Source organism: Caretta caretta, chromosome 6, assembly GCF_965140235.1.
Source record: "Caretta caretta isolate rCarCar2 chromosome 6, rCarCar1.hap1, whole genome shotgun sequence".
Lineage (NCBI taxonomy): Eukaryota > Metazoa > Chordata > Testudines > Cheloniidae > Caretta > Caretta caretta.
In genome coordinates this window covers 99,918,837-99,944,785 of record NC_134211.1, presented here as the reverse complement: position 1 = coordinate 99,944,785, position 25,949 = coordinate 99,918,837, and the positions used below count along the sequence as shown (strand labels likewise).

The following is a 25,949-nucleotide window of genomic DNA, read 5'->3' as shown; positions in this document are numbered from 1 at the left end:
CTTAATGAAAAGTTTTGGTCAGTTGTGATTCTAATAAACAGTGTCAGATAATAAGATAAGAGTTCATTAAAAAAAAGATTGAACTAACCATTTCTATAACTTCCTGGCTACTATTTATATTGAAATACCTAGTCCAGTAAGGATGGTAAACTAGATTTACTACAAGATTAATACAAAGTATAGGAGATTTATTTAGGATGTACAGACAGAGGTACTATATAACTGGCAAATCCCATTCAGAGTACAAGAGAAATTTTATAATAAGTTGCTCACAGTAGTTTTATATGAGATTGAAGGTCTTATTTTCTGAAGCAAGTCATGAAGCCAGTAGCTCGATGAAAAAGTTCAAACCACTAATAGGTAACTAGGCAATTTAATACACATTTGAAGTGCTGACAAAGACATTCAATTAAAAAAAATTCATTCTGAAACAAATGTTTTATTTAGAAATAAGTATTTTATTGACTTACAACTAAACACAGTCCACCCATCATGCTTGGAGAGGCCTTTGAAACATGTGTTGCCATTTCATGTATTTTGGAAGTGAGAAGAGTCCCTATGTGGACATAGTTAATCTAAAGATAAAGCCCCTCTGGGGTGCCTTCTTGTTTCTTATAGAGAACATTCTCTTTTGATTTTTTGAAGTCTTCATTAGTTACTTTCATTCTGCGTTCTCTCAAAGCCATCAAACCAGCTTCTGTGCAAATTGCCTACCCAAAAGAAAAGCTGATAGTAATTGCTAGTTATAGACAACTAATTCAAACCACACATGCATTACTGTGACACACAGTTTTCAAATATAATTTTCTAGATGCTAGTGCAAAGAGTAGCAAAACCATGCTAATCACTACTTTCTATATTAAGTTATGAAGCTAATAAGACTGGAAATCAAGTTCTTTCTACACCTGTATTGAACAAATAGTTCTGTTTCCAATCCAAGCAGTGCTTGCATGCCAACAGGAAATCAACCTTTACAATATAACACTTTTTCCAAGGAACAGCTAACATTTAGCACAATCTATAACTGTACCTCTTTGATCTTCAACAATCTAGTAAATTGAGGCTGCCAGTGTGTGATCACTTTTCAGCTAAGTAGAATTTTAAGATGGGTCTCTAGAGGTGAAATTGTAAGGAGCCAGAACTCCTAGTCTCAAGTCTGCTAGTGACCTGCTGTATGGCTTTAGACTAGACAAGTTACATTATTTCCATGTAAAATTTTTCTCATCTACAACTTGGTGACAGTACCCTGTAGCTTCACAGAGCCTGTAATGGGGACTTGCTTCAAAAGCTTTGGATGAGAGCTGCATTGTAGCTAAGGCCTACTAGCCAAGACAGTGCCTCCTCCAGATAGGGCAAGAAATATTGGGTTAGATTCACAGAGGAACTTTGTAATCATGCCTAACTTTTAGGCACCTAAAAAAATCACTGGGATTCGCAAAGCCAGAGTTAAGCTCCCTATACAACGAATGGGGATTCACAAAAGGCAGCATACCACCCGCCTTAGCATCTCCCATTGGCTATGTACTAAGCTTCCCTACCCTCATGGAGTTCAGTGCCTCCAATGATTTTGCAAGAGGAGGCACTCCATGAAAACTTTCAGCCCAGTGGTTAGGGTACTTACCCGTAATGTGAGACACACTGCTTCCAGTTCCCCCCTCTGCCTGAGGGGGAAGAGGAGAGCTGAAGAGTGCCCTAACCACTGAGCTACAAGAAGTCTGATGTGGGGCGCTCTCAATCTCTCCTTTGAAGTTGTTCCACTGTGGATAAATTATCTAAAAATAATCAGTGAAGGAAGGGGACTGGTCCAATGACTCATTTATCTATACTGGAACAGCTTCAATGGGCTGCTTCTGTGTCTCCTCACATCAAAATATCCTTTGGGCTAAAAGTTATGAGGGATGGTCGCCCAGCAAGCTGTTGTGAGAGCTTGCCTAAGGCGACCCAACCCAGTTAATCTATTTCCCCACCGTTAATACATCCCACTGGGGATGAGGCTGCACTGTGCATGTGCACAGACAGAAACCCAGGCACCGATAGGGTGCAGCAGCAACTGCGCAGGGGTTTTGTGAATCCAGTAGGGTCTGATCCTGGGATTTAGGACCCTTTGTGAATCTAGCCCCTTAGACTTTAATTTCTACTCAACCACTGCTAACACTTGCATTTTCAGCATTTAGAAAAACATGCTGCTCGGCCATTAGAAATGGTGTGGCAAGTAGAGTTTTGGTACCCACCTACACAAAATGAAGAGGTTTTTATGGCACTAGGGCAGGGTGCAAAACTGTATGGAGGGCTGGGTAGGGAAGGCTGTGCCTCCCCAAACAGCCTGGCTCCTACCCCCCGTCTGACCCCCTCAGAACTCCTGACCAATCGAACCCCCCCATTCCCCGTCCCCTGACGGCCCCCGCAGGACTTCCACACCTATCCATCCCAACTGCCCTCTGCCCCATCCAACCACCCCCTGTCCCCTGGAACTCCCTGCCCCTTATGCAACCCCCCCTGCTCCCCGCCCCCTTACTGTGCTGCTCTGAGCAGCATTCATGCACCTTACCTTAATATCTGCGCCAGACAGATCATCTTTAGCCATAATGAGCTCATCTAAAGTAACATCATCTGCCAAAGTCATCCTGCTTGTGTGGATCTGAAAGATGCGCTTCTTGGTCTTTTCATCTGGTAAGGGGAACTCAATTTTCCTATCAATACGCCCTGTGTGTAGGAAAGACATTTAAGTGATTCTGGATTGAAAGCAGTGGAGTTTGAAGTGCTCTGTCCCCTGAAGTAGTACAGAATGAGCTGTCACTGTTTCCACAACCATATTCTGGAAGAAAAACTGAGGTCAGAAGGTAGGTGAGGCTCCATGCTCATGAGAATATGAGCAAGCTGTGACCATTTGATTAATGTTTATGCAGTGCTGCACTGTAGGGTCTGTGTGCAAGACAAAATAGACAATCACTGCCCCAGAATGTTTAAATGACAGAGAACTATTACTAAATAATCATATTTAAACAGAGGAACATAAGAATTGACAAACTGGATCAGAGGGAAGTCCATCTAGTCCATTATCTTGTCTCAAATAGTGAACAGCTTCAGTGGAAAGTGTAAGAACCTCACAGTAGGCAAATGTGGGGAAGTTTCCTTCTTACTTCCCGAATCTCTTGTTGGCTGCTTTTACAACTTTACAATATATTATCTGTGCCCAGCTCAAGTTCTGTTGCTGCTCAGCTTTTACATCAGATTTTTAATATTATTTTTCAAGACAAGAAACCCAAATAAGGACTGAATCCTATAGATCTTTAAAAAGAAACATCATCATCCAGCCCAATCTTCTCCATTCCCTATTATTAAATTCTAACCAAACAGGACACTCCTGCATCATACCCTGAAGGTTGCCACGTCCTCGCAAAGGAAGGAAAGCAAATTCAATAAATAAAAACTTGTCACAGAGAATATCCTGGCACTCACCCTTTCCTATTGAAAACAGGTACCTGTTAACATGAGTGAGGCTTAAAGCTTTTAAATGCTTAGACTTTTATTTTTCAGACTGTGGAGCTCCTTTGTATACAAGTATTCTAGTAACCTTAAAGTTCACTAACTTTATCTGTGAATTAAATACAAGTTATCAAAAACAAATCATTTCACATTGTGTTTGCACTGAATTAAGTGCTTGGATAGTTTTACCTTTATTATAAAGCAGCATACTCCAGAGCAGACAGAATGGTAGGTGCCAGGTTTATACTCAGAGAAAAAAATAAAATCAGCCCAGAAATTATGGTACTAGTATTTAATACTGGTGTTCTATTTTTCAATAGCTGAATGGAAAATGTGCTTCTGGACTAAGAGGAAGGATAGCGATTAGGACAGACATCCCTACCAAGGGCATCCTGCATGAACGTGGGCTAGATTTACAAAGGAATTTAGGTGTGGTTAGGTGAAGCATCATCACACCTACCTTTTCAGCACCTAGAAAATCACTGGGATTCTCAAAGTCTGAGATAGGTGCCTTAGAAGGGGATTCACAAAAGCCAGCATGCTCGGCTGCTCCTCATCAATGGGTGATGCCAAGGCAAGTGGTACGTCCTCATCCCCACCCCTCTCAGAGTTCTGCACCTAAGTCTGGGCTGCAGGGAGGCACCTCCCACTGCTTGAGACTCTCAGTGCAAATCTTCTCTTAGCAGTGGGTGCCTATGCCATTTTGCAAGGAGGTGGGGGTGCCAGGACCTCTCTTATAACTTTTAGACCAGGGGTTAGGGTACTCACATGGGATGTGGAAGATCCCTGGTTCAAGTCCCTGAGGGGAAGAAAGGATTCAAACAGGGATCTGCCACCTCTCAGGTGAGTGCCCAACCATTGGACTATGAGATAATCTAATGCGGGCCTCCCTTATTCTCTCCTACTGAAGCTGTTGCACTGTGGATAAATAATTTTTTAAAAAGTCATTGGAGCAGGGGGGACTGTATCCTGGGTCTCCCATGGCCCAAATGAGTGCCCTAAGCACCACACCAGAGAGTCATTCTTATGCTTGCTCGCTCCAGCTTAGTGATACTCATTTATTCATGGTGGAGCAACCTCAACAAGTGAGACTGAGGGAGCCGCAGAGACTATTCCATAACCTAGTGGTAGCAGAGCCCTGTTTGAATCCCTTCACACTTATGTGGAGGTGCAACTTGAACTTGGGGGCGAGGGGGTCTCCTGAATGAGAAGCCTAGCCCCTGGGCTAAAAGGGAGGTCTTCCCCGCCCCAGCAATTTCCTAGTATTTTGGGTGAGCTCATCTATGGGACCCTGATCTGGTAGGTGAGCTCTGAGCCGCTCACTAAATCAGGCCCCACAGGCGAGTAAGGCGGAGGAACACCTTTCTTCCTCTATTTTATACATTGTTCTGGGGGCTTAGGCATCTGGATGTCTAGAGGAAGGCTGCTGCATTGCACAGGAGTACACGCAGAAATATAGGCATGTAGGGAACTTTTACTGTGAAAACTTAGGTGCCTACAGCATTTTGGGGCAGCTGAGCAGGGCTTTTGTTAATCCCACTGTGACCTGATTTGTGGATTTAGGTACCTGAAGTGGAAGTTAAGCACCTAAGTCCTTTTGTGAATCTAGCCCTTAGTCATTCTGCCTCAGCTCCCCATCTGTGAAACAGGGATATCACTTCTCTACCTCACAGGGGTGTTTTAAGGATAAATACATTAACAAATGATGAGATACTCAGGTAAAGGTGGACATATAAAATACCTAAGCAACAGCACGATACATGTAAAATAATTTTCATATTCTTCCTTGGGAGTAACTATACATAATGCAATTTCTCTTGTAACTGAAAGCTATCCTTTTTCTCCATGCACATACATCATGATTCATATTTTACATCCTGTTCCGGAGGACTGACTTTTTCTACTCCTAAATCAATATTCCTTCTAAGCCATAAAATGATTATGGAGAGTCTCAAACAACGTTCTACAAAGAAAGGCAGAAATGAAATTCAGTACCTGGTACAAGAAGCTTTTTGGAGAAAATGCATAATAAAAAGTCTCTTACCTGGCCTGATTAAGGCTGGATCCAGTGTTTCTATTCTGTTTGTGGCCATGATAACTTTCACATCCCCACGGGAATCAAACCCATCTAACTGGTTCAGCAACTCCAGCATCGTACGCTGGATCTCTCTTTCACCACCAGAATTTGAGTCATATCTTTGAGGAAGGCCAAGAGAAAGAAATATAAGCAAACCAAATTAAATCCTGTACAAAAGACACTTTTCTTTACCAATAAGAAAATGATCAGCATATCAGAAATAAATGCTCTGACAAGCTACCAATGATTATAAACAGCTTTTTTCTTCAGAGCTTAAAACACCCAGGTTATATAGGAATGTAAATATGCCCTAAAATACAAAAGCTTTCACAATAGCTCAGTTTATATACCACCTGGGTCCAATAAGGTAAGCAGAAGACAGAGAAACAGCCTTAAAAAGGGACACCCAACTTTAAAGTCATATTTCTGACTGAAAATGTTGGATCTTCTGCAGTTACAAGTAACACTGAACTGAAAGATGAGCAAATGTTATTGTATTTTTCCAGCATTTACTTTGTGCACCAGTGTGAATAGTTAGTTTGTCCCTTAATGAAAAGGCCCTTATAAATAAGGAAGCAGAAAAATCCTCAATTTTTTAAACAGGAATTCAAAACAAATTCTAAACATACTATTTAGAAGGGTGTGTTCTCAGAAACTGATTATTTAAATTAATCCATTTCCAGTTTTTCATATATGCACAGATTTTATGGTCAGAAAATATTACAATCACCTTTGCATAGAAAAGGCCACAATTTCACATGATTCCTGCATCTAGTCCAATAATTTTGGGTTGAACGAGAGCCTACATTTATCCAACTCCCTACGCCCCCCCCCTTTTTTTTTAAATCTAAGAACTAACATGACATTTACAAACAATCATTCTGCTGGTATATAATGCCCCTTTCCCTTACCCATTTTTCAGTCTTGTCTATTTACACTATAAGCTTTTCAGGGCAGAGACTGGGACTAGCACAAAGGGGCCTGATGCTTGATTGGTCCCTAGGCAGTACCATAATAAAAAATTAGAACATACAGTTTAGAAACACATCCAATCTTGATGTAAAGACGCAGAGTGATGAATTCCTTGGTAAGCTATTCCAATGATTAATTACCCTCAGTGTTAAAAATGTGTGTCTCTTCCAACTGGACCTTTGCTGACTTTAGCTTCCAGCTGCTAGGACTTGACAGCATCCCTCTAACAAGCTCTTTGCCTGTGCTGATTCAAGTCAGACCCGCAGCATGTTTTATTGCAACAGTTTTGCGGTTTTTTTTTTAAAAACAGAAGTATGAAAATGGCACCTCCAGACATCCCAAAATATGCAAATATATACTGCTATTTCCAACACTTTGATTTTTAGGGTGATAATGGGCTGCTTTAAGGACACCTTAAGCTGTGAAGTGCGTCAGTCCCAATTAAACCTTGCTGCATCTTTAAAACAGCACAGCCTGGATGAAAGCTGACATTAGTTCAGTGTGACATAATGGCTCAATCACATGGATCAAATTAACTTCTGCTGTGGACAGTTTAACAATTAAAAATGCTATAAAAGTTATGGAAAGTTATTGAGCATGGATTTTTACCATGATACACCCAAACAATTAATTTTAAACTTTCCAACAGCCCTGCATACCTACATAGCAGAATGTATAGACGAGCATCTACAGATATATATAAAATAATAACACAATAGAAAAATTATTTAAAGTAATCAAATGTCATACTCAGCTTATTTGTTACACAAGCCATCTCTTTCTGCCTAAAGCAATCCATCATTACTGTAGGTATAGCAGCTAACTTTTGGCATAACTTTTTACAAAAAATGTTTTGAGATAAATTTTGAGTTTTGTAGTAACTGCTTCAAATTTTACTAGTCAACAAATGGAAGTGTTGTTTACATTAAAAATCATCTAATCTATCAAAATGGCAATGATGAAAGGAAAAATTCAACACAAACTCACACAAAAGGAAATGTTTCAGATAACTTCCCTATTGTTCTTGACAAAATTATTATATTCAGTGTGGAAGCTTAAATGTAATACACTACCTTTTTGTACCAATGGCATCTATTTCATCAATAAAGACGATTGACGGAGCATGCTCCTCAGCTACACGGAACAATTCACGCACAAGTTTTGGACCATCACCTAGGTACTTCTGTATAAGCTCGGAGCCAACAACTCTCAGAAAGGTTGCTGAGGTCTGGTTTGCCACTGCCTTGGCTAGTAAGGTTTTACCTATTATCAGTTGTAAAGACAGACTGCAGTGAGTTTGCAGTAACAATTATTAACTTTAAGAAAAAATACTCATGAAATACAGAACAGTGCTGATATACTAAGTCTAATTATATTAAAATTACAACAACGCCTAAGACATTGCAACGCTGAGCATCACAGCGCTGAACTTTTAGGTACCTTGAAAAATCATGAAACAACACTGCAATGCACAATGATTGAGTTAGGCACACAGGCTTCCTATACAATGAATGGGGAGGGTTAGGTGCCTTAGAACGTGATCCACAAAAGCCAACATACTAGGCAGCTCCTCACCTAAGCCAAACAATGATGGGCGTATCCTGGAGACAGGCACCTACCTCTGCTTAGTGATCCATGAAAGAAGACCTGCCTCTTTGAGTCAAATGGCTTAGGTGCTTAAGGCATTTCTTGCAGAACATGACAGGTGCAAAGTTACCATACCCTGAGCCTCCCACATCCCAGATGAGTGTTGTAACCACTGCAATGCAGAGTCAGTGTCTCTCTCTGGCCCAATGACTATTTAAGTATTTATTAACAGTGGATCAGTCGTCGGACCAGCGAGAAACAGATTGAGAATGACCCTGTAACCCCAGAGTTAAGGCATCCATCTGGGAGATGGGAGACCCAGGGTCCAGTCCCCATGCTCCAATGACTCAAGTATTTATTCACAGTGGAACAGCTTCAACCAGAGAAACTGAGGAAGCCCCACTTCAGAATATCCCATAGCTCAGTGATTGGAGCACTCTCCTGAGAGGTGGGAGACTCCTGTTCAAATCCTTTCTTCAGCAGAGGGGGGAATTGAACCTGGGTCTCTGACACCCCAGGAAAGTGCTCTAACCACTGGGCTAAAGTTATAAGGTGGGAACCACCTCCTCCTCCGGGAAGACTCCGAACATGCCTGCCAGAATGAGCTAGCTACACATGTGACGTAGGCAGATGAACACCTATCTTCTCCCAGTTTGTGAACTGCTCTAGGGCTTATGTGGGAGATAAGCTTCAGAACGCCTACAGGGAGGCAGTAGTGTGCATGCCCAGAGGATAAAAACTCAAGCGCTGAGGGAACTTTTACCTTGAAAACTCAGGCCCTAACCTCATCCAGCAGCTATGGGGTGTGGCAAGAGCTTTGTGAATTGCAGTGGAGCCAGAATTGGGACTTAGGTGCTTAAGTACCTTTGTGGATCTGCACCGAATACCTTAAATGGGATTAATTGAGCATACTTAAAGTTACTGTTATGTAGGATACCTGTGCCAGGTGGGCCATACAGAATTACTCCTTTGGGTGGCTTTATACCCATCTCTTCATAATACTCAGGATGGGTGAGAGGAAGCTCCACAGACTCCTATAGCATAAGAACAAGTATTAAAGCATTTTACAAATATTAACTACACCTCTACCCCAATATAACGCTGTCCTCGGGAGCCAAAAGAAAAATCTTACTGCGTTATAGGTGAAACCACGTTATATCGAACTTGCTTTGATCCATCGGAGTGCGCAGCCCCGCCCCCCGGAGCACTGCTTTACCGCGTTATATCCATATTTGTGTTATATTGGGTAGCGCTATATCGGGGTAGAGGTGTAATTAATCCACACAACAGTCACATGAAGTAATTGAGTATTACTGTCCCCATTTTAGGAATGAAAACATTAAGGCTGAATGGATGCCCAGCCAAAGGCAACATAGCAAGTAAATATCAGAGCTTAATTTAGAATTCAGGAATTCTTGGCTCCTAATCCTGTGTGCAGAGCACTAGAGGATGCCTCTATAATCTGAGGATTATTCAACAAGAGAAATCTGGTTTCCTCAATGTGTTAATTACCAATTATTAAGGCCAACATTTTCACTAGTGTTTTGGGTGCCCATCTTGAGTCACCCTTAAAAGGTACCTATTTCAGAGGGTAGGAACTCAGAACTTTCTGAAAATCGCGTCTCTTTAAAGTGAGGCAAAATAGGACTCTCAAAATAACCAGTCACTTTTGATCTAATTGTAAAAAACTGCTAAGGCTGAGGATTATAAATGTACAAAATCCCAGAAAACTCAGTGCTGTCTGGGTTCCACAGCAATTGTGACAATTCATGCACAAGTTTTGGATCATCATCTAGGTAACTTCCTGATAAAAAGAAAACCTTTAAGTATCTGTTAATTAGATAAATTACTAAATATGAATACCTTAATTTCTTGAATCTGGTTGTCAAGGCCACCAATATCAGCGTAAGTCTCCTGAGGGGCCTTCTCCACTTTCATCACTGTAACTAAAGGATCTGTGTCATCCATCAGGACTCCTATCACAGCATGAACCTAGTCCAAGTGGTATACCAATACCAAACATAAGTAAAATAGCATGCAGTTTACTGAAGAATGATCCTAAATATAAAACACAAAGCTACACAGGAATCCAAGATTAAATGTATACACATTCACACAGCAACATGAAACACACAAAGCACTTATCAGGGTGGATAAAAATCAATGATTTTTTTTAATTTAAATCAGATTTTTTTGATAAAATGCTTTCTTTGAGGAAAAAAAGATAGTTTTAATTAAGATACATTATAGCTCAAAGATATCATCATGGAATAGGGATTATAAATTCTAATTCTATAGTATAAGACAATATATTCATATAATGTTTAAGAAGAGTTCTGTAAATGAGTTCCAATAGTTCATGGATTAAGGACCCAATTTTATGGGGTTCCAGAGGCTTCTGTACAGCTTATTTAGGTTAATCTCTCTATCTACCCAATGGGACTCAGTGCTCAGTCTAGAAGATATCACCAGAGATGCTTAGTTTCGCAGTTCTCAAACTGCGGATTTGTGTCTCCAGAGGTAACATGCTTGTTAACAGCAAACATGATTTTAAATAAAAATAAAATAAAATAAAATAAATAGAGGTGAGAAACCTCAACTCTACTGTCCCTCTGCAAATTTCTGTACACAGAGTCAATCCCTTACCTCTCTCTAAAAGTGCAAAGTTTCAAAAAGTTCAATGAATAGAAGATTGTTGGGGACAGAATAGATCTGGACCCGGAGAAGAAGTCTGGAGAGAAATGTGAGAAGCGAGGGACATATGCTTGTTTTGTTAAAATATTATATGTTTGCTGTTGAAGAAAAAAAATCCAGAATACTTAACGTTGTTGTTTTAGTTAAATAAAACAATTTAAATGTCTGTCTGGTAACGTTCTCCTCCTAATACAGCATGGCAAGAAAATCCTCAAAATATTAATGATTAACCTGGTGAATTGGAGATAGTTCACCTCCCAATTACTTCATAAATATCTGCTTCAATTACCTTTGGTAAATGAAATACCCAAACAATCATTCTTTTTCTGATATAGCTGTAAAACTTATCTGAAAAGTTTTCAAAATAAATCACTGTTTAAAAAAGCAGAGTGTGTACCTTCTAAAAATGAAACCTACATCCATCTCTGAGTTGTGAAGAATGTGTTACGGTTATAACAACAAACAAGAATGCACTTTTATGTAGAAAGCCATGATTAAATCAAGTCTTCCTGACTAGTGATTTAAATCAAATCTACCCTGGCACTTATCCTTGGAGCTATGGTACCCTTGTAACAGATTCCAAAAACAAAGGCTAGTTCAGAGGGATACTGGAACTTGCACACCACTCCATCTTCATATTGTGAGACAACTTACCTTATGATTGAGCAAAACGGAGCAGCCTGGTTCTAGAAGATCTTTGTCCACAAAAGACAGAATACTGACATAGTGCTCAGATCCCACTGATGTAGACACTATAGCGTGATTATCATCAATAATCTCCTCCAGGGTACCAACAGACATTGGGGTTCCTCTCAGGTCATCCACCTTTGATCTCTCTTCCTGCAAAAAACAAACAAGCAATAGTAAAGAATTAAACACACACAAAAAATTAGCTTCTGCAAAACATGTATTGTACTGCTTTAAACATATATACTAAAGTAAGAACTACTGCCTGCATGAGGGAAAAATGGAAATTCATTACCCAGTTTTTTTGGGAACTATTTGAAGAAAAAGGTTCTTTCTACTTCTTGTGATGCGGTACAGATCCCATGGTCCCTGAAAATGTAGCTTCCACAGCAGAGAAGGATAGGAGCTCTCTTTTTGGAGCAGCTAAGAAGCTAAAGCACTTGTTTAATCTCATGTTGCTTTATGCCTCTGTAGCTTATCCTATAAGAATGTGTACATGTCTAACGCATTCCTTCCCTTCTCTGCTGGCTGGCCACCTTGGGGAGTTCCACCTTCAGAGACCCACTAACCAAAAACAGGTGCCCTACCTACAATAAACTGTACCAAAACTCAAACCATTAGTCTGGTCCCTAATATTTCTGAAAGTAAACTCCTCCATCCTCTGCTCTTCAACTAGGGAGCCGCTCAGTAAGGAGACTGTACCTTCTATGCTTTATTAAATACAATTAAAATAAATATTAAATATTTAGTCTGTTTTTTATAAATTTCAGTCACTTTATTTCCAAGTCTTGTGCATCAACTAGTTTATATTGTTTAAAATTTTACTTTGAAAGATCTAGGTTAGTAGTATTTCTGTTTTAATAAGAGTGTAATAATTTCCTCAAGACTTACCTCTTGCTTTTCTTCCAAAGGTTTCATCTGTTCCTGATTTCTGATAAATTCTTCCTCCATAAGTAGGTAATCTTTAATTCTCTCTAATTTCAACAATTTGAGTCTGCATTGTGTGTGAGGTGTCACTGTAATGAAAGAAGTAGAATCACTGTATATCTGACTCCCATTGAGATATGGTATAAGCTATTCAGTAATTCACTGCTAGAAACTGTTGGCCTAATCCTTATTAACAGGCCAGTCTGAATCATTACCCAAAGGCCTGTGAACTAAGAAATCCACCAGCAAATCTTTTCAAAATAGTAGTTACTTAAATGAAAGTTTCTAACCAGATTTTCTCCCAAATGTCATAATTACCTTCCACCACAACAGTCTCTGGGGTGATGGCTTTAGGTGTGTGTTTCTATAGATCTACCCAACCACTACCAGGGTTTTCAATGGCACATCAGTGGACGAGTCAATACTTCCAGAATCTAACAGGTAAGGTAAGAGTGTATCAAGCATAGGTAGGCACTGCAGACTAAGAACATGCTCTGGCAGCCATAGCCACTACTGTGCTAATATCTCACCACAAAAAGGCTCCAGTGGCCTAGAACATGGATGTAATTTCCCAAGGGGTTTCCAGCCATCAGGCAACATAGTAAAGCAATACTTTACTCCACTTTAAAGACAGTGGAGCACAAGAACAGTCATACAGGGTCAGACCAATGGTCCATCTAGCCCAGTATCCTGTCCTCTGACAGTGGCCAATGCCAGGCGCTTCAAAGGGAATGAACAGAACAGGCAATCATCGAGAGATCCATGCCCTATTGTCTACTCCCAGCTCCTGGAGGTTGCATCCCTGACCATCTTGGCTAGTAGATTCCATGAACTTATTTCTTTTTTAAACCCTGTTATAGTTTTGACCTTCACAACCTCCCCTGTCAATGTATTCCACAGGTTGACTTTGTGTTGTGTGAAGCATTAGCTCCTTTTGTTTGTGTTAAACCTGCTGCCTATTAATTTCATTGGGTGATAGCTGGTTCTTATGTTATATGAAGGAGTATGTAACACTTCCTTATTCACTTTCTCTACACCACTCACAATTTTACAGACCTTTATCATACCCCACTTAGTCATCTCTTTTCCAAGCTGAAAAGTCCCAGTCTTTTTAATCTCTTCTCATATAGAAGCTGTTTCATACCCCTAATCATTTCTGTTGCCCTTCTCTGTACCTTTTCCAATTTTAATATATCTTTTTTGAGATGGGGCAACCAGAACTGCATGCAGTATTTAAGGTGTGAGCGTACCATGGATTTATATAGTGTCATGATGATATTTTCTGTCTTCTTATCTATCCCTTTCTTAATGGTTCCTAACACTGATAGCTTTTTTGACTGCTGTTGCATATTGAGCAGAAGAGAAAAAGGAGAAAAATTCACAGAAGAATCACTAAGTCACCCCCGATCAAAAAACAGTGTTAAAAATAAATTAACCACAGTAAAGAAAAGATCACTTCAAGCTAACAAAGCAACTGGCTATGAGCCAGTCAAAAAGTACAGCCTTGAAACAGCAAGTTCAGTAGATCAGCTGCAATACATCTTAAACGCCACAAACCCTAGAAGATCCAATTCTAGAGAGTTTAATGTTTTTCTCCTTCTCCCTCTTTTACTAAAAGTCATCTGGAATAGCATTACTGAATGAGCAATTTCACCACTGTTTATAAACAATTCAGGAACCACAGTTTCCTTTTTCCCTTGTCTTGCCTCAGTATTCAGGCAAGTATTCAGTCCGGATTCTGAATGCTCCTTCCAGACCCCCAGTGCTTCACCCTGATAGAGAACTTCAAAGGAAACAAAAATGCCAGCCACAATCTCACAGCAAAAGGCTCAGTTCAGGAGAATTTCACAGGTCTTCCTTGAACTGGTGCTATATCCACACCTGTGCAAAGCACAGTATACACATGAGTTATAGAAGTAAAGCACAGTTTGTACCAGTGCAGCTTATTCCAGCTACAACAAATTGTGTGGAATCAGAGTAAATCCTGTTTGCTCTAGGGCTTGCACCAGCATGCTACACCAATGGTTGAAAACTTAGTACAGAAAAGGCCATAGATACAAACCAAATTCACATGTCCTATTCACAGCTAAAGCTTCACAGAATAAGTGCCAAAACAAGAGTTCTCCCCCTTGACAACCTTCCAAATCCAGAAAGGGCCTCTGGAAAAAACAGCCTCCAGAACCACCTCATTCCACTTCCCGATTTCATTTAGTTTCATTCTGCAAGTTTCATTTGGGGATGGCGGGAGAATTACAACAGCAGCAAACACACCCACATAACAGAGCAAATATAATTGCAAAAATATAATTGTTAAGGACTGTGAGCAAGCACCTTCACCACAACATTCCATAATTTAATACTGTATGTCTTGTTAGTTCATCTGTTCAGATCCTCTGCAACAGTTAAAAAAACTGCTATACTACTGTCCATTTGTCTGCCATTTATCTGTGTCACTGTCCAACTACTGGACAGAATATGAAACCCACTCAAACATATGTGTGCTTTTTACAGAGAATAAATCCTACTGGTCCTGCACAAGGTCAATGTTTCACAGTTTACTGATAATTCAGGTGAATACAAAATTTACTTTTGTTATTTACACAGACAGAAGAGACTCTCAACATCACTTCTCCCAGCTCCTAAATGCATGAGAGAGTCAGGCACTCTTTTGCTTACTCCAATGCTACTCCAGCTAAAAACTATCTTCCCCACTTCTGATCTCATTTCAGAAATTTTCTTTTGGGTGCCCTATACAGTGGTCTTCAGAAAAAATTAAGAATTATTGAGATTATCTCTAATAACTTTAACCAAGCAATAGGGAAATTATTTCTAATAGAATCTTTACAGCGTTACCTTTGGTTTTACAATTTAGTAATGAGATTTAGGCTTAATCCTGCAGTAAGATCTGTGAGAGCAGACCACTATATACCCTTGTGAAGCTTGCTGCATGATCAGAATCCCACAATATAAGAGCCTTGTGAGATTGTAGGAGAAATAAACACACTTACCCAATGGAAGTTTGCTGGCTGCATCTGGTCCCTTTGTTTTCTTCTTCTTTTTCCCCACTCTAGTTGGAACTGGAGGTTCATATTTCTTCTTCTTATCCTTTTAAACCAAGTAAGACAAGCACAAAACAAAAATCAGAATAGCTACCACAAGAACGAGCCACAGAAATCCACCATAGTTCCAAGCTGAAAAAGCTCAATTTGAAAGTGAACTACAATGCAAAAATATATTGGGTTTGTGCCATTTACTCCTCCTTTATGATGTATAACATATAAAGAGGGAGGCTTTAAAAAAACAACAACTTTTTTTCCTGCTTACTTTATACATTAGATATATCAGGTCTTGAGTTGCCTCTTTCTGATGAAGGACTTTGCTAATTTTTGGAGAACTAGGAATCTGATGTCCCAGGAGGCTGAAAGCTGAGCTGTAAATCTTCTAGGCCTCTGCAAATGAGGCTTAAGGAAGAGAGGAGGTTGACTCTCAAGCCTCGTCTACACTAGAGAATCACACTACAGCTCTCTGCACCGGTGTGAGTGTAAGTTGCAGCGAGGCAAAGTGTTTACACTAACCATCCTATTTCACAGTGCACAGCTTCCACACACAGAACAGAACACCTTGCTCTCTTGCAGCAGCACAGCACCGTGGAGACTTATCCCAGTGTTATTTTACATCATAAAGGAGTAGTCAGGTTTTGCAATTGGTTTACTTTGCAGTTTAGTCTACATCCAAATATATTAAACTCAGTTGTTAATTTGTATATTTATAAGTTTGCCTGCATAAACAGAATTCTAACTCAGAAGAACTCATTTTTCTTCCTAAGCCACAAGAAAAAAGAACTATATTAATTGGATTTTTAAAAATGCACTTGCACCCAGTACACAAGTGCTGACTCAGTACTCACAAATGAGGTATCTGCCTGCAGATTTTGGAAAGTCAACTCCTTTGTGACCAAAAGCTATTTTTATTTCACTGCTTGTAAATAAGATATTACTGCCATGTAATATTTAGTGCCTCTCAAACAGCTTACAGAACAAGCCATTTTCTGAGTAAACCATGTGAGTTCTTCTAGAACATGCATATGAAAGTGATATTTGGGGAGGCTAGGAAATTTAAGCAAAGGGCAAATATTAGGCAGTTTTGAGTACAAGGCACAAAAGATTATTTAAAAACTCATTGCTGAAAACTTTGGAAGTAGTCATGCAGTTCACCCTATTAAAAAAGGGCAATTGCTGTTTCATTATTTACCTTGTCATCCTTCTTGCCACCCCCAGGACCATGTCCACCACTTTGACTTTGACCCTAAAGGAAAACAAAGATGACACCCAAATGAAAGCAAGCAAGCTATTTGTATCTGGAATACTAAGAATCTTGAAAGACTCAGACTCTTGTAAAAAGAATATGTAACTAGATGTATATTAATAAGGCTAAACAAACTGCTGGTAAATCCTAGAATAAATCAATCTTCTCAAGCAGGAGAGTTAGTGAAGGAATTTGAAGAGTGGAGTAATACGGATTGACCAAAGGGCAGGGAAGATTACTTCAACAGCTATGTTTTGGACTGATACAGCATTGCACTAGCTTGGTGCATAATGGTTATATCTCCTTCCTTTGAAACATAAGGTATTGGCCACAGCTGAACTAGATATGCCAGGAAGATGGTAATCCCTATTTCCAAGACCTGTCAACTACAGACTTGTCAGTCAATAATACAACTAATCACATAAAGCTAGTGTACTCAACTGTACTAAATCAAGGATTGGTATTAAAGCTATTGAAAAGAATGTACTATCAATAAGGTTAAGATTTTGTCACTGGTATTTTTGGTAAAACTCAGGTACAGGTCACCAGTTTCTGTGACTTTTTTTTTTTTTTTAATTGCCTGTGACCTTCCCTGACTTTTACTAAAAAATAATAGTAACAAAATGGGGCTGACTGGGGGAGGACTGAAGCCCAAGCTGGGGTGGGGGGGCATGATAGCCCGAGCCCCACTGCTAAAGGGGGGGGGGGGGATCTAGCACCTGCTGCTCATGGCAGCTGGGAGCGGCTCAGCGCTGTCGGGCTCCACAGCGGCTAACAGCTCCAGCCCGCTATCCTGGGGTTGGAAAACATCACGGAGGTCTCTGAAAGTCACAGAATCCATGACATAATCTTACCCTTCACCAGCAGACATGGATGTTCATTGAGCAAACTGTGTTATTAAATCCACAGGTTTTTATATGACTTTTCACATTTTTAGTGAATCAGTCTATAAAATAGGTTCGCTTTTGTTAATCAGTTAAGGCAATGAAACAATAAAGTTGTGTATTTTAATTGTATATTGTATGCTTAATACACTGTTGTCAGCTCTTGGGATTTTAGGTGTTTTTCTTGAAGCACCAGCTACTAGAGTCATGTAATAATATGAATAGGAGTACTTGTGGCACCTTAGTCTCTAAGGTGCCACAAGTACTCCTTTTCTTTTTGCAGATACAGACTAACACGGCTGCTACTCTGAAACCTGTGATAATATGAGCATCTCAGCTCTCATTTAAAAAAACAAAAAAAACCAAACAGGTTCCTAGGCCTTGTGGTTGTGAAAACCTGAAGATGTGACCCAAGTGTTGTCCAAAGGCTCAAACACTGAAAAGCAGATTAAAAGACCCAAACTTGTATTTTAAAAAAATCTCAAGAATTTTAAGGTCCTTGTGGTTTTTAAACACTTTGTGTTGGCAATATGCTACACAGCACCTCACAATGTGAGCACTTTGAGATCTACTGATGAAAAATGTTATGTCAAAATTAGATATTTTTGTGATTTAAACACAAGATTAACAAACCAATTGTGGGTGTGGGAAAGGGGACAGGACCCGGCACCAACCCGTTTGTTTTTTCTCCGTTTTGCTGAATGCCAGGCAGGCCGGCCTACAGAAGAGGAATGTTTTCAGTCTCCCCATGGGGTAGCGGGTAAGCAGGGAGACTGCCAACATGGGTGGCAGCTTTGCCCTTCCCACCCTCCCCTGTTTCGCCTGTGCCTTGTAGCAGCGGGGATCTGCTCCCTTCGGTGGCCTGCAGGGCAGGACGAGGGTCTGTGCCTGAGGGGGACCGGCCCCTCCTGGACAGAGCTCTGGGGAGAGGATGTTACGGCTTCGAAATAAATTGCCTCCCGAAATCGGAAAAAAAACCCTCTCACGCCCCGCCGACTCCTGCCCCGCTCCCCTCGCTCCAGGGCCGGCGGGGCAGGGGCCTCAGAGGGGGATGGGCGATGACTCCGCATAAGCCGGGCCGGCGGGGAAAGGGGCCGGGGGCCCAGCCTCCCTCCACACCCCCCGTCCCTCGGGCTCCTGGCTGCAGCCCCCTGGTTACCGGTGGCGGAGAAACGGGCCCGGTGCTCACTCACCATCCTGCACCCACCAACGGAAGCGCCGCGGCGTACGGGACCCGAGAGGGGACAGACGGAGAGGCGAAGGCAGAGGCGGGGCCGCTACGGAGCCCAGGACGGGCCAAGCGCGGTCGCCGAAGGCGGGGGGACGGGGCGTGACGAACAAGAAGCCTCTGCCCAACCCTGGGGACGAGGGAGGGGTCGGGGCAGCGCGAGGGGTCACGTGACGCGAGTCGGGCGGCTGTTAATGGCGCGCCGGGAGGGGCCGCGGGGGCTGCTCTGAGCTCGTGGGTACAGTATATATCTTCAAGTCAGCAGCACTGCTCCGGGTACCCGCATGGCCCCACAGCATGCTAACATTTTTATGGCTGACTTAGAACAACGCTTCCTTAGCTCTCGTTCCCTAACACCCCTACTCTACTTGCGCTACATTGATGACATCTTCATCATCTGGACCCATGGAAAAGGAGCCCTTGAGGAATTCCACCATGATTTCAACAATTTCCATCCCACCATCAACCTCAGCCTAGACCAATCCACACAAGCGGTCCATTTCCTGGACACTACTGTGCTAATAAGCAATGGTCACATAAACACCACCCTACACCGGAAACCTACTGACCGCTATACTGACCTACATGCCTCCAGCTTCCATCCAGGACACATCACACGATCCATTGTCTACTGCCAAGCTCTAAGATACTGTTGGATCATATTAAAGAAGTTCTGTATTAAAATCACAAATGAGTTTGATTCCCCATAGTTTAAATTCCAGGGTATTACTAATTAAGAGGTCTCTTGGTTTTTGGTACTGTTTCTCTCCATCTATGTGTAAAACCTGCAAGCTGCTAATTGCGTTAGTACATTCTAAGACAGAGTCTGTTCTCAAAGCAATTCACACAGAGAGGCTCAAAGCAATACACTGTAACAACAGAAACAGCACCCAGAGACTCCGCGCCCTTTTGTTGTATTAACAATTGTGATTAAAATAGAGATAGAGGATGTATGTGGATGGGTGCTTGGTGTGGATAATAACTGAATGATCAGGGAGGTGCCAGCCTAAGAATCCAGTGTCCATTGGCTGAAGAAGGCATCAAGTGGAAATAACCAGAGGACCCCCGGAGGACAGACTGGAATCCACCCAACAGCCTTGTCATAAATATAAAGGGAAGGGTAAACCCCTTTAAAATCCCTCCTGGCCAGAGGAAAAATCCTCTCACCTGTAAAGGGTTAAGAAGCTAAAGTTAACCTCGTTGGCACCTCACCAAAATGACCAGTGAGGAGACAAGATACTTTCAAAAGCTGGGAGGAGGGAGAGAAACAAAGGGTCTGTGTCTGTCTGTATGCTGCTTTTGCCGGGGACAGAACAGGAATGGAGTCTTAGAACTTTTAGTAAGTAATCTAGCTAGGTATGTGTTAGATTATGATTTCTTTAAATGGCTGAGAAAAGAACTGTGCTGAATAGAATGACTATCCCTGTCTGTGTGTCTTTTTTGTAACTTAAGGTTTTGCCTAGAGGGATTCTCTGTGTTTTGAATTTAATTACCCTGTAAAGTATCTACCATCCTGATTTTACAGAGGTGATTCCTTTACTTCTATTAAAAGTCTTCTTGTAAGAAAACTGAATGCTTTTTCATTGTTCTAAGATCCAAGGGTTTGGGTCTGTGGTCACCTATGCAAATTGGTGAGGATTTTTACCAAACCTTCCCCAGGAAGGGGGTGCAAGGGTTGGGAGGATTTTGGGGGGAAAGACGTGTCCAAACTACATTTCCCAGTAAACCCAGATAAAGTTTGGTGGTGGCAGTGGAAATTCCAAGGGCAAAGGGTAAAATTAATTTGTACCTTGGGGAAGTTTTAACCTAAGCTGGTAAAAGTAAGCTTAGGAGGTTTTCATGCAGGTCCCAACATCTGTACCCTAGAGTTCAGAGTGGGGAAGGAACCTTGACAAGCCTCAAGAATGGGAGAACCAAAGAACAAGATAACATCTAGCAGCATGGAGCCATCGGGAATGTGACATCTGCTGATTGATTCAGCAACAGCATGATGAAGCAATTCCCATAGACTGGCATAGGAAGAAATTCCTATAAAAATGGACTCTAGAAAGTGAGAACTTTGGGGTCTGATTCTGCAAACCAACTTCCAGGAGCATCAGATGAGCATCTGACAAGGCCCTGCTCCCTCCTCATGTCAAAGCCACCTGGCCAGTGGCTTGGCATGAGCAACTCTAAGGCTGGTAACTATGATAACAACCTTGCAGAACCTGTGTGTGTGTGTGTGTGTATGAATGTGTGAATAAATATGAAATTGAATGGAATGTTATAGCTATAACTAACTGCTTACTATGATTCTTTCTGTATTCACAATAAATGTGGTATTTTGCCTTTTTCCCTTTAATAAGATCCTGCTGGTTTTTATTTTATTGGTATAAGAATACAACTGCATTTGCTCCAATCCCTCAGACAGAAACAAACACCTACAAGATCTCTATCAAGCATTCTTAAAACTACAATACCCACCTGCTGAAGTGAAAAAACAGATTGACAGAGCCAGAAGAGTACCCAGAAGTCACCTACTATAGGACAGAGCCAACAAAGAAAATAACAGAACGCCACTAGCTGTCACCTTCAGCCCCCAACTAAAACCTCTCCAGCGCATCATCAAAGATTTACAACCTATCCTGAAAAATGATCCATCACTGTCACAGATCTTAGGAGACAGACCAGTCCTCGCTTTCAGACAGCCCCCCAATCTGAAGCAAATACTCACCAGCAACCACACAACAAAAACACTAACCCAGGAACTTATCCTTGCAACAAAGCCCGTTGCCAACTCTGTCCACATATTTATTCAAGTGACAGCATCACTGGACCTAATCACATTAGCCACACCATCAGGGGCTCGTTCACCTGCACATCTCCCAATGTGATACATACCATCATGTGCCAGCAATACTCCTCTGTCTTGTACATTGGCCAAACCGGACAGTCTCTATGCAAAAGAAAAAATGGACACAAATCTGACATCAGGAATCATAACATTCAAAAACCGGTAGGAGAACACTTCAACCTCTCTAGCCACTCAGCAAAAGATTTAAGGGTGGCAATTTTGCAACAGAAAAGCTTCAAAAACAGAGTCCAAAGAGAAACTGCTGAGCTTGAATTAATATGCAAACTGGACACCATTAACTTGGGTTTGAATAGAGACTTGGAGTGGTTGGGTCATTACACGTATTGAATCTATTTCCTTAAGTTAAGTATCCTCACACCTTCTTGTCAACTGTCTAAATGGACCATCTTGATTATCACTACAAAAGTTTTTTGTTGTTTTTTCCTCCTGCTGATAATAGCTCATCTTAACTAATTAGCCTCTCACAGTTTGTATGGTAACTTCCAACTTATCTGTGTGTGTGTGTGTATATATATATCTTATTATATGTTCCATTCTATACATCCGATGAAGTGGGCTGTAGCCCACAAAAGCTTATGATCTAATAAATTCGTTAGTCTCTAAGGTGCCACAAATACTCCTGTTCTTTTTGCGGATACAGACTAACACGGCTGCTACTCTGAAACCTGTCATGATACTAAAGAGATAGTAGGAACCAAATTCAGGCTTAACAGGCATAACGCTTTTGACCATGATAGAGTTTGGCTTGGTTACAGTAGGGCTAATTCACCATAACTTTCAAAAACAATGAACTCCTCAAACCCCTATTTTAACAATTGGGCCTACAAATTTACTCTAATTGAGTTTGATTGTAAGAAGTGAGTAGGGTGACCAGACACCAAGTGTGAAAAATCAGGACAGGTGTGCGGGGTAATAGGTGCCTATATCAAACAAAGCTCTGAATATTGGGACTGTCCCAATAAAATTGGGAAATTTGGTCACCCTAGAAGTGAGTGAAAGTTCATAAAGTGTTACAATAACCTACAACAATAAATTTTAACAGGAAAAGGTGCAAAAGGGAGACAGACTAAATTAATCCAAACAAAAAGGCCTATTAATATAGTTCAAAGACTATTAAAATCATGCCTGGTAAACTAGAAAAGTTTGGGACTGGACCTTAATGAATCAAAGTTGGTGTGTTGAAAATGAGGCCTAATTGATAAACAAAATAATGAGGGGATGGGCTATTCTGCCCATCACCTCCTTTTAAGTGTCTTTTTTTTAAAAATGGGGGAAGGGGGAACCTGACAACAGCAGCTAGCTGAGAGGTGGATCAGAAGGCGAAAACTTCACCATCATGGCTGCTATCCACAGTGTCTCCAGGGGCCCTGGGATCCACCATTACAACATTGGGCCTGCATTGTCCCGATCCTGAAAGATATCCTGATGAAACTGGGCCAAGAGAGAGACCCAGATGACATCATCACCTCCACTGGCTCCAGCTGAATCCTAAACTCCACCTGGGATGTGAGACTTTAGTGCCCGCTATCACTTCCCTCCCCCATGTGTCCTTTTCCTTCCCAGCTTATTTCTTCTATTTCTTATATCTCTACTTTTGCCTTCTGTCTAATAAAAGGCTGGCTTGGCTAGCCAAGACTGTACATTTTGCAACACTGGTGTAAGCCTATAACCCAATTGTTCTCAAACTTTTTTACTGGCGACCCCTTTCACATGCAAGCCTCTGAATCTGACCCCACCCCCTTATAAATTAAAAAGACTTTTAAAATATATTTAACACCATTATAAATGCTGGAGGCAAATCAGAGTTTGGGGCAGAGGTTGACAGCTCGTGACCCCCCCCCATGTAATAACCTCATGACCCCCTGGGGGATCCCGACCCGCAGTTTGAGACCCCTGCTATCACCAAAGAGGCCATTAAAAATAATGCCGTGAACATCCTGATGCTGGTACAGTTTGCCAAGTCTCAAAGTGGCCAGCTGTGAGTTGTGCTTGTGTCTCTCCAGCAGTGAGGTTACAAGTGAAAGTTAATACTAGAGATAGAAGCTCCATTTTCTATCTTTGCTGTTCTTTTCTCTCACCTCTTGTGTGTGTGTCTGTCTTGTCTCCTAGAAAACAGGATTGGACTTTAACAATAAAAGCAACAACAACTGATCCAGCCCACCTCAACTAACTTTTTCTCTTTGCCTCAAAAAGAGTTGTTATTACCCTCTTGATTAATACTGTGTAAGAGACTGTCAGATGGGTGTGTGTGTATGTGTGTCCTTCTAAAGGCACGCTACAGCTTAAAATAATGAACAATTGACATTGTTAAAATAAAAGTCTTAATATTTTACATTTCAAATGCTTTTAACTGTGTTTCCTTCTTTTTCTGTATCTTTAATAAAAGGTTAAAAAAAGTAATGGTTTGCCATGGTACTAAGGCTGAAGTCTCTGTATACCAAACTTTGTTTAAAAACTGATTAATGTTGGACAGTGACAGGGTCATGTTACCACCTTTGACTGTGGGCCCATTTATTCCATCAAGATTAATACAACACCCTCATTTGTCTCCTATGTCCCTTTCAGAGTGCAGGCAGATGTTTCCCACATAATGTTTGTAGGTGCAACAAAAGGGAAATCTGCTCAACATCTTAGATGTCTCTACAAATACAAGGAGTATGGGAAATAAAAAGGAAGAACTGGAAGTATTAGTCTGTAAACTAAATTATGTCATAACTGGCATGACAGAGATGAGGTAGGATAAATCTCAGATCTGGAATATTGATATAGAAAGGTATAACTTGTTCAAGAAGGACAGGCAGGATAAAACAGGTTGAGGTTTTGCATTATACAACAAGAATATATGCATTTGTTCTGAGTTCCAGAAGGAGCTGAGAGGCAAACCAGTTCCAAGTCTCTAGGATAAAGATAAAAGGGGTAAAAAATAGGGATGTTGTGTTAGGCATCTACTGCAGACAACTAAATCAGGATGAGGAGGTGGCAGAGGCATTTCTAGAACAAATAACAGAAGTATTCAAAACACAAGACCTGCTAGTAATGGGGGACTTTAAATACCCAGACATCTGTTGGAAAAGTAATATGGCAAAATACAAAATTTCCATTAAGTTCTTGGAATGTATTAGGGACAACTTTTTGTTTCAGAAAGCGGAGGAGGTAACCCAGGGCACAGCCATTTTAGACTTTATTCTGAGCATCAGGAGGAATTGCTAGTAATTCTCAAGGTGGAAGGCAATTTGGGTGAAAGTGATCATGAAATGATAGATTTCATGACTGTAAGGAAAGAAAGGAGTGACAGTAGCAGAATAAGGTCAATGGACTTCAAAAAAAAAAAAAAGACTTTAACAAACTCAGAGAACTGGTAGGCAGGTCCATGGAGAGAAAATCTAAGGGGAAAAGGAGTTCAGGAGAGCTGGCAATTTCTCAAGGAAACAATATTAAAGGCACAACTTCAACCTATCTTGGTGCAAAGGAAAGAATAGGAAGAGGCCAACATGGGTCCACTAGGAGTTCTTTAATTATCCAAAAATCAAAAGGAATCCTACAAAAAGTGGAAATATGGACAAATTGCTAAGGATCAGTACAAAGGATTAGTAGAAGCATGTTGGGACAAAATCAGAAAGGCTAACGTACACCTAGCAAGGACATTAAAGGCAATAACAAGAGTTTCTTTAAACACATTAGGAGCAAGAAAAAGACAAAGGAAAGTGTAGATCCTCTAATTAGCAGGGAAGGACAGCTAACCGATGAGATCAAGAAGGCTGAGTGATTTAATGCCTATTTTGCTTTAATCTTTACTAAAAAGGTTAACGGTGAGCAGATACTCAACACCATTAACAACAAAGGGGAAGGATCACAAGCCAAAATAGAGAAAGAACTGGTTAAACTAGAATATTGGAGGTATTCCACGTTGGCAGGGCCTGATTCATCATAGGATACTTAAGGAACTAACTGAAGCAATCTCAGAACTGTTAGCAATTATCTTTGACAACTCATGGAGGATGGGTGAGGTCCCAGAGGACTGGAGAAGGAGAAACATACTACCTATCTTTAAAACAGGGAACAAGGAGGACCCAGGGAATTATAGACCAGTCAGCCTAACTTCAAAACCTGGAAGGATACTTGAACAAATTATTAAACCATCAATGTGTAAGCACTGGTCTTAGAGGATTATAAGATAATAAGTAATAGCCAGCATGGATTTTTCAAGAACAAATCAGCCAAACCAACCTAATTTTCTTCACTGACAGA

The 25,949-nt window shown here is 40.9% G+C and overlaps 1 protein-coding gene across 1 annotated transcript; it reads right to left on the bottom strand.

Moving 5' to 3' along the window:
• Positions 1–437: 437 nt before the first annotated feature.
• PSMC1 (proteasome 26S subunit, ATPase 1) lies at positions 438–18,969 on the bottom strand. The gene is made up of 11 exons (XM_048855805.2): positions 18,813–18,969; positions 16,682–16,735; positions 15,439–15,535; positions 12,395–12,519; positions 11,471–11,656; positions 9,986–10,114; positions 9,060–9,156; positions 7,609–7,798; positions 5,531–5,682; positions 2,549–2,703; positions 438–710 (listed from the first exon to the last, which is right to left on the bottom strand). Exons 1-11 carry the CDS (start codon positions 18,813–18,815, stop codon positions 576–578), a joined length of 1,323 nt encoding a protein of 440 aa, XP_048711762.1. The 5' UTR covers positions 18,816–18,969; the 3' UTR covers positions 438–575.
• Positions 18,970–25,949: the final 6,980 nt, after the last annotated feature.

Excerpts from the sequence above, each read along its gene's own strand:
- PSMC1 (XM_048855805.2), bottom strand. Across the intron at positions 15,536-16,681 it reads GTGGCAAGAAGGATGACAAG|GATAAGAAGAAGAAATATGA; the intron begins GTAAATAATGAA and ends TTGGTTTAAAAG. Across the intron at positions 5,683-7,608 it reads GATGCCATTGGTACAAAAAG|ATATGACTCAAATTCTGGTG; the intron begins GTAGTGTATTAC and ends CCTTCCTCAAAG.